This window comes from Xyrauchen texanus, chromosome 27 (genome assembly GCF_025860055.1).
Source record: "Xyrauchen texanus isolate HMW12.3.18 chromosome 27, RBS_HiC_50CHRs, whole genome shotgun sequence".
Lineage (NCBI taxonomy): Eukaryota > Metazoa > Chordata > Actinopteri > Cypriniformes > Catostomidae > Xyrauchen > Xyrauchen texanus.
In genome coordinates, this window is record NC_068302.1 from 20,016,921 (window position 1) to 20,026,427 (window position 9,507).

Consider the following 9,507-nt stretch of genomic DNA (forward strand, 5'->3'; position numbering starts at 1 on the left):
ATCTCAATACATTCAAATATACATTTAGTTTGAGGGTGAAGGGAGACCGACTTGGATCATTCCCAGTGCGCCTTTGGAGTGGGCAGTCACTGCTGGACTTATTTGGCGGGCTTTGTTGGCTGCAGTTCTCAGATTCATGGACCTCTCTCTATGGAGGACAAAACATGCAAAAATAATAAATAAATACATAAATAAATAAATGTAATAATAAGAAAATAAATAAAGGAATAAATGTCTTGATAAAACAAATATAATTCATTTTTAATTAAAGTTATTCCTGAATTTATTTTTGTATGACTTTTTTTTCCTTTATTTATTATTTTCTATATTTATTTTTAACTTTATTTTTATTCTTTAAAACTTTTTTTAGTCCCATTTGTTTTTTTTTTAATTATTATTAATAAAATTATATTAACTTATTTATTTTTTATTATTACATTGATTTATTTATGCAGGTTTGGGCCTCCATATCTCTCTGCTGGACCATGGGTACTGTAGATGTTCACCAGGAATTCTGCTATTAAACACGATTTTTAAATAATGATGTTGAAATAATGCAGATTGATAACATACATATATGCATATACCATTGATGAATGGTCTTTCTATAAAGGTTTATAAGTTATTGTTGAAATTCAGTTAATCTATTGAAAAAATTAATGGAAATTTACTTCCGGATCCAGACTGTTGTACTCTATTTGAAATGAATTCTAAAGCCATTAAGACCCAGTGTGTTCTTGCACAAAAAACAAAAAAACAAAAACAAGCGCAGTTACGCAGCACAACACAAATAACAGAACGCAGGTGTTTCATTTTATCTTGACATGACATCTAAACATGGCGTCTAGTGGCCATGAAAAAAACAATGGGACATGGCGCAACGGCCAAAGATGTCCTTCTAGCGCATGTTTACATGGAAATACAAAGGAAAAAAAAGAGCAGACACAAAAATATGTTTGGTGTAAATGGCCATTATTACCAGGTTTCAAAATTAAAAACTATCGTTTAAATTTTATTCTTGTGTCCTAATTTTAAATGACCACACTAACAAAGGAAGCATAAAAGGGAATTTTATAAATAAAATGTTTATAACATTGTAAAACAGTACAGTTTAAATGGAAGTATCCTTTTCACATTTTCAGCTCAGAGATGTCATGGTGACTCTCTTCTTGACAGAAGCTTTAAGATGGTTTAGACTGACTCCACCCTTTTTTGATGCACCACCCTTTTTGTCTCTGTCCTTTGAGGGATTTGACAACTTTCTTAGGACCTCTAAAATGAACAGAAATAAAGATATTATCTCACAGAGAAACCACTAAAAAAGACATTTTGTGTAATATCCCGAACATAAATGTTCCAAGGTTACCATAGTTTGAAACTCTGGTAACTTGGTAGGCCTATTGTCTGTAATCAAAAAATAATGTAAGCTGAAGTAGCTAAATAAAGTAAAATAAAAGAAATCAAACAAATGAAACAAAAAGTTCTTGCACGGTCTTAATGAGTTTCCAAATACATTTGAGATTTTATAGCAGTAACAACATAAAGGTTATTTAATATCTGCTTAATGAAATTTCAATAAAGGGAACATCCTTCAAAGAACCACTCTACGTCCCTGTCCTTTTATATTAAATGATAGATGCATTACCTACTAGCTCAGGGTAACTTTTCCCAAAGTCACCATAAACTGCAGAATATTTAGGCCCTTCAATGCCTTCACCTCCTGCAAAATGGAACAGGTTATTATACAGTATATGTTTTACAAAATTTTACTCACAGTCCTTGTAGTCCTTGTCCTTGTAGACTACTTGAACAACAGAGAGGGCAAACTCACGTGACACGCGTAATGGAATATAGCTCTCTCTCTCCTTCAGCAAACTGCTGATGAGGTCAGTGCTTTGACCTTTCTCTGTCAAGTTCACCAGCTCTCCCATCCTGTCCATCAAGTCCACATCCTCTTCAGAACACAGCTCTGTGTTTACATATCCCACACTGAGTATCTTTGGGTTGCAATTAACACTTAGTAAACTTAAAATAAGGCTCCATTTGTTAACATTAGTTGATGCATTAGGTATCACTACAGGGTTACAGTAAACAATATATATTTTTAACAGCATTAGTAATCTTTGTTAATGCAAATAATTAAAATATTTATTATATAATAATATATGAATATAATATAATATAATAAAAAATAGTTAAGACAATACAATTGTTCATTGTTAGTTCATAGTGCATTAACTAATGTTAACATATACAACTTTTGAAATTAACATTAAACAAGATTAATAACTGCTGTAAAAGTAATGTCCATTATTGGAAAGTGTTACCAATAAATCTTACACTGAACCTATTATCAAAAATTGAAATAAATATTTTTTTCATAACAAGTCAGTCATTGCATTAAACTTCCACAATCCTTCTTTAATCTTAAATTTTTGTAGCTTTGGTTTACCTTGGGCATCCAGATTGCATTTCTCTTTTATGCAATGGATAAAGTTTACAATCTTGCAGTTTAGGTTCAATAACTCTTCTTTTCCTTCTGTAAGAAATGTGTTTTTGAAAAAAAAAAATACAACCCAACGAACGTTTGAAATGTAAATCTTAAAAAACGAATAATAGTACTTTATAAATATAAAAAAATAAAAAAATAAAGAAAAAAACATGTTAACCTAAAAAAAAGCAGAAGCTTTCATACAATTCTGAACCACACTAAATTGTGAAATAAGATAATGATCCTGCACTTACCACCAAATATCACAGTGACAAACATCTCAGTCATAAATAAGATGTGAAGAACATTATCAATATAAAGGTTATTATTAAGTTGGTCGCTGCTCTCTCAGCAGCTTCCAGTAATGAACTTGGGCTTTTCACACAGTACCAAAACACAAGGCAGCTAAATGTTGTTGACTACAGCCATACCTAGAGACAAAGCCCTGGTTTATGAGGAATGCTGAAGAGTTCTACAGTAGTGAATTGGCAGACTATTGAGAGGCTCAGAGTAAAGCTCTTGCCATTTTATCCTTCTGTGCCACAACTGAACTATGGATGAACTCCCCTCCTGGCCTACAATTTTTATTACATAAACATCACCATATTGCCCAGGCTAAATTTTTCACTCTCTACTCAGTCTGTTTTTCTGCCCATCTCTCTCTCTCTCTCTCTCTCTCTCTCTCTCTCTCTCTCTCACCCCCATGAAAGGAGAGGAGAGAAAGGGCTCTTTTTTTATGAAGCTGACCAGTCTTATTTGTCTCCATGGAGTCAGTACACAGACAGACAGGTTCTTTGATTTGAACAAGTTCAGAAGTGCGTCTTGAGACATTTTTACAATTATTTTAAACACATATAACTGTAACAGAACCGCAAGTTCTGAAGTTTGGCTTCCAATCTAATGACTTGCTCTCAATTATCTCTGCTTAAAGAAATACATGTCCAGTTCTCTTGGTTTAAAACAAAACTGCATGGACTTATAAGCAGTTAGTGGTCTTGATTCACATCCAAAGATAGGATCAGTCCACTGTTGATGATATACTGTAGTTATATCACGTCCAATCAAAGTAACAGAGTTTAGACAAGGCAATACATTATGAAATAAGAGGGAATGAGGAATTGTGAGTGAAAGGGATCCTACATAAATACATAACTGGAGAAAAAGTTAATTTGTAATGGGAGCCAGCTGGTAGATAACTGTGCAGTGTGTAAACCTCACTCTCCTGACCTCAAGAGGTGCACTAGCGACTGATGCTAGAGGCTGTAGCTTTTAGCCTCCTTGTTAGTGCACCCGCCTCTCGCGCCGGAGACGCCGGTTCAAGTCCTATTCGGAGCGGGGTGATCAGGGCTGGTTACACATTGAATACTCAAATAAATACGGAGACCCAGCCACATGTTTCCTATTTATCACTGAAAGTAGGCTGCAGACATAAAATATCAAAGATTTTAAAATCAACCAACTATTTGTTTCATAACAAAAAATCTATATCTTTTGTAATCTGAGGAACCATGTTTGACATAGCATACACCTTTACAGTATATGCTGTTTTTCTTGGAACATTATTGCTGATACACAATTCAGTAAATCTGAAGATATTAACAACCCTTGAGAAGTCAACTCCATGACAACGCAGGCTTGGGCAGCCATAAGCTTCTGATTTCAGCTATCAGTTTATGTTGTCCTCAGAACCCAAAACTACTTCAGTGCCTTTCCAGAAAAATGTTATCGGTGTGTAAACATCATCAGCTTCAGCAACAGATATTTTTCTCAAATTTAGATGTGAAATGAAGCCCTCTATGACCTTTATGCCAAAGATTAAACCAATCAGCTTGTTTGCTTAGCTTTTCCCCCTCAATAAAAGCTAAATGTGTGGCATACCGTATTGTTATATATAAATATATCCCATTCGCCATAAAACAAACGTTACACCCACAGTATGTTCATTGTTGTTTATAGAGCAGAGGTAAAGTGACTATGGAATTAATTTGCTACAAAAATGCCTAAACAAAACTGTAAGTGCTCAAGTCATCAAATGTACAAATGATCCAAGGTCTCCAATGGGACAAACAATATGTTCATATGCTACAATATAATTGAAATGAGAAAGGTGGTGGAGGCACAAGGAAACTTTGGTCCATAATCCTCTGACAGATATGGAGGAGTGCCAAAGAGGTTAAGTTAATTTTATCAGTTCGTTAGGAAGATGGGTGTGAATACTACATTTTCAGAGAAGCAACATTGCTCAGGAGTGGCAGCAATAATTTAAAGGATAGTTCACCAAATAAATACAAATTCTGTCATAATTTACTCATGTCATCATCAACAGGGGTGGACTGCGAAGAGAAATCGACCCAGGATTTTAAATAGAAACTGTCCCAAAAGCTTTTCTGCATATTGTGGCGACGTTTTGTGGTCCATTTGCATAACTCGGCGGCCCATTTGGCCCCGTTTCGTGGCTGGCCCATCGGGAAAAGTCCCAGTTCTCCCAATGGCCAGTCTGCCCCTGATTGTCAGGTTTCTGTAAAGGGAAGAGGCTAGATAGTGAGGATCCAAATGCAGAACTTTAATTATGAACAAAAGAAGGGGATACAACGAAGAAGAAAAATATTCAAAGAAGATGGTAACAAAACTCTACAGCAGTATGCTGTCTAATAACACACTACATACAAACAAGAACCGACCCAGGAACAAAGAACAAGAGGGTATATATACACAAGGGCTAATAAGAAGACAAGGAACTCCTGGGATACAATCAGTAGGGAAACCAGGAAAACAGACATGATGATGATTACAAAACACTTTCAAAATAAGAGTCCTTGGGGGAAAACATAAGAATGATGTGACAACCCCCACTCCAAAAGGGTGGCTCCTGAAACCTGAATGGATTAACAGTCTAAATGAAAGAAAACAGGAACTATAGGTGGTTATGGTAGAAGACACGGAAGCCTCGGAGGGCAGAGCCATGGAAGACTCAAGGGGCAGAGTCCTGAAGAATGAAGACAGCATAGACACACGTTTGTGGTCCATGATAGGCATACTTGAAGAGGATGGGGTCTCTGAGGGCAGAGTATGGACCCCTGAGACCACTGCGGCTGGGACCATCGTGGATAGGACCACTGAGGAAGGGACCACTGAAGTAGAACGCAGAAGGTCAGCCGTTATGATCCTATTGATAAAATCCTTGAGAGGCAGACAATCACAGTCTAAAGGGACCAACTACCTCATAGGGTCATTAGTCCAAACCAGAATATAGTTCTAAGGGATCCCTCATGCCAGTTCAATTGAGTAGCCAGTTTCCAAAAAATGAAGCAGAACCTTTGTGAAAGTTTTCGATCTGTTCTGCTGGATCCATAATTAAGGTCGGTTCTTCAGCAGTAAGCTGGCTAAACACGCACTACATACAAACAAGAACCGACCTAGCAACAAAGAACAAGAGGGTATATATATATATATATATATATATATATATATAAACAAGGGCTTATAAGATAATAGGCTGTTTCTCAGTGCAAAGAACACATGCGTTCTTATGAAGAGCAGCCTTGCCAAGCTACCTTGGAATAACAATCTCGGAAGGACAGGAGGACATAGAATGCATCTATTGTGAGCTTTGAGATGTGCTGCGATTTTCCTCTTGCACAATTAACCATCGCAACACTTTTGTAGCCAGTGAGAGAGCTACTGGCATTATGACATCAGTGACAGCATTATTATCATCACACCAGTGAGGTTTTTCAGGACTAGTGACACGTTAAAAGAATAAAGTCTGTTAACACTCATTTCCTTCATGTGTTTATTATGATATTAAAATGAAGCCCAACAAAACGATAAATGTTGACGGAATATAACGACTCTCATGAGCTGCAAGCTTACAACGATAAAAATTTTTCGTCTGCCATCATAGTACCAGGTTCTTGCCCACAAGTCACCATCCGATGCATCCTTCTTAATCGGCATGATTGAGAACACATCCGGGTAATTACAAAATAAAAAAAATCGGTATGCAACATAACTCGGACTGATCATTGAGGCATATGGCTTTTCCTTTCACTGCAATGCAGATAATACGTGGCTTTACTTATCGTTCCAACCTGATGACCCTACTGTCTCAGCTCGTATCTGTGCCTGCCTCTTGGACATTTCAGCCTGGATGAAGGAAGGCCACCTTCAGCTCAACCTTGCCAAGACAGAACCACTTGTGATCCCAGCCAACCATCTGTGGACCACAACCTCACTATTCATCTTGGTTCTACTACACTAACACCAACCAGAACAGTTCGGAACCAGGGAGTGGTGGTAAATGACCAGCTTTTTTGTTAAAGTTTTGTGTGACACCGAAGGAGTAAATAAAATACTCCTATTGATAGTTCACTGCCTCACAAACCTGTCACACTGTACAAAAATAAATTAAAAAATCTTTCTCTGTCTCTTTCTGTGCTAGTGCCAATACTGCTCCAGCCACCTCAAAAACTTGGCAGTACAACACTGCAATTGTTGTTGGACTTTGTATGACAAATTGCTTGCTATGTTCCAAATTTGCAAGTCGTTGCTTTGGATTAAAGCATCTGCTAAATGACTAAATAAAAAAAGGGCTTAATGTACTGCATTCTGAAGTATTGGAATTGAACTTCATATTTACATTTATGCATTTGGCAGATTATCCAAAGCGACTTACAGAGCTCTTATACAGGGACAATCCCCCCGGAGCAACCTGGAGTTAAGTGCCTTGCTCAAGTACACAATGGTGGTGGCCGTGGGGCTCAAACCAGCATCCTTCTGATTACCAGATTACCAGTTATGTGCTTAGACCACTACACCACCACCACTCCCATATGATGAACAGTGGATGATGGCTTCGAACGAATCCTTGCGAACGTAAGAACACAAAAGATTGCACATTGAGAAACAGTAATGGACTTCACCGTTCACTTTTTTTATTGCATCTTTTTTCCATACAATGAAAATGAATGGTGACTAAGACTACATACTGCATGTCAGGAAAAAAGAAAGTCATATGGGTTTGGAACAACATGAGGTGTGTGACTAAATGTTGAAAACATTTTCAGTTGTGGGTGTACTGTCCCTTTAAGGTTGTAATGAACAGTGTATACTGGATTCAGTTAAAATAATATATAATACAAATAAAATGAAAGAAAAAAATCTTTAAAAACATGGCATAGTAGGAAACATTGCTTAATTTTTTCACCTTTAAATAAAGTAATACCAAGCCTATCAAATGTGTTTGAAGTCAAGCCACCTTAATACTTTAATCTATACAAATATTTAAGTATGATTTGAGTTTGACACACTCTGCTATCTGCATCTGTATATCTGCTATCTCTATATCTTATCCTATGCTCAGTTCAGAAGAATGCTGGTCTATAAAACTGCAGACAATCTCAAAAGGTCTCTTGATATACACTAGTGCACTCTTTTTAACCTGAAATCTTTTGGGACGTGGGGAAAAGGCTGGGAAAAATACAATGTTAGGATTCATAAGAGCTTTCTGCGTGTGATAGAGCTCAAGAGCCCAAGAGGAGCATTCTCTCGGGATGGCAACTTCTTGACTCCATGTCTGGAAGTCTCCATCTTTAGAAGAAAAGTTGTAATCATTTTACAGCCTGCTTCTTTAAGCTATATCACACTTGAGTTACAATATGAATCTGTCAAACAGTGGCCACATCTTTCTGCAAGCAGTGCAGTACCGTTTTAGTGATATTTTTAACATAGAATGTTGCATTCATTTTAAAGGGGACCTATTATGCAAAATTCACTGTGGCAGGGCGGAAGGCGGGGCCGGGTCGTGATCATACACACCTGGTCCCTTATCAGGCTAATTAAGCCTTGGAGAGGGATAAAGGCCGATGGCAGACAGTGGTACGGAGAGAGAGATCGTTTATGGACATGTCCGTCATGTGTGTTTGTGTCTTCTGTTAAGTTTCTCATTAAAATATAATTTATAAGTCGGTTCTCGCCTCCTCCTTCCCATTGAATCCTTTACATTCACTTTTACATGGTGTTTGTACATGTGAGTCAGCAGTGTGTGTACACAACCACCCTACAATGTTAAAAGTCCACCCACTCCTCTTTCTTAAATTTCAATTAATCACAAACAGTGTGTCAAAATGAATGGTTTTTGTTTCTGCTCTAACATGACGTCACATTAGAACAGGCCTCGCCCATGACAGGTGACGGACTCCGCCCTAATATCATAGATCCTCCCCTGAGTGATCTACACACAATCTGAAATGTATTTCCACGCAGGAGCAGATTCAGTGAGAAGAAGAATGTCTCAGCTTCATAAGCATCATAAGTGTTCTGTTGTTGGCTGTAAAAGTGAACATAAGAGTCTTCATGTACTCCCGGCAACAGAGCCACTGAAGACGCAGTGGACAAGTTTTGTTTTTGAAGGAAATGTGCTCCAAAACATACAAAAATTTGTGTATGTTGGTGCAAATCATTTTACTGCTTTGTTAATGTGTAAATATAAAGCAGGATTTTCAAAAAATTTGATTCTCAAGCATGGATCAGAACCAACTGTTCGTGCTCCTGCTTTATATCCTGAAGATGTAAGTATCGCACTTTATATTTTGTGAACGTTTGCAAATCGCCTTTCCGGATGTGCTTGTTAGCTTATTCCACCACTAATGCAGCTAAAGTTACCATTGTCTCTGATTGTATTCAAGGAGACCAGAACTATGTCCAGCGGGGAGCAGCAGCTCATTTGCATTTAAAGAGACACACACAAAATCAGCATGTTTTTGATTCCACTAAAAAAAAGAGGCATTTACAACATGGTATAATAAATGATATTTTGAGCTGAAACTTCACAGACACATTCTGGGGACACCTGAGACTTATATTACATCTTGTAAAAAGGGGCATAATAGGTCTCCTTTAAAGATCAATGCTTTGTGGATTTTTCTTTCCCATGCAGTTCCTTTAATCAATGAGAATAAGTCAATCACATTTAAAACACTGACGTTTAATTTCCTTTCACTGTCATAAAGAGTTAT

The 9,507-nt window shown here is 37.2% G+C and overlaps 2 protein-coding genes across 2 annotated transcripts in view; both read right to left on the bottom strand.

The window, feature by feature from the left end:
- Nucleotides 1–9,507, bottom strand: part of LOC127621481 (phosphoglucomutase-like protein 5) — a 242,965-nt gene that overhangs the window by 14,921 nt on the left and 218,537 nt on the right. The window lies entirely within an intron of this gene.
- LOC127621486 (uncharacterized protein C22orf15-like) lies at nt 1,116–2,828 on the bottom strand. The gene is made up of 5 exons (XM_052095117.1): nt 2,746–2,828; nt 2,453–2,539; nt 1,832–1,969; nt 1,646–1,720; nt 1,116–1,272 (listed from the first exon to the last, which is right to left on the bottom strand). The coding sequence occupies exons 1-5, from the start codon at nt 2,777–2,779 to the stop codon at nt 1,139–1,141; spliced, it is 468 nt and encodes a 155-aa protein (XP_051951077.1). The 5' UTR covers nt 2,780–2,828; the 3' UTR covers nt 1,116–1,138.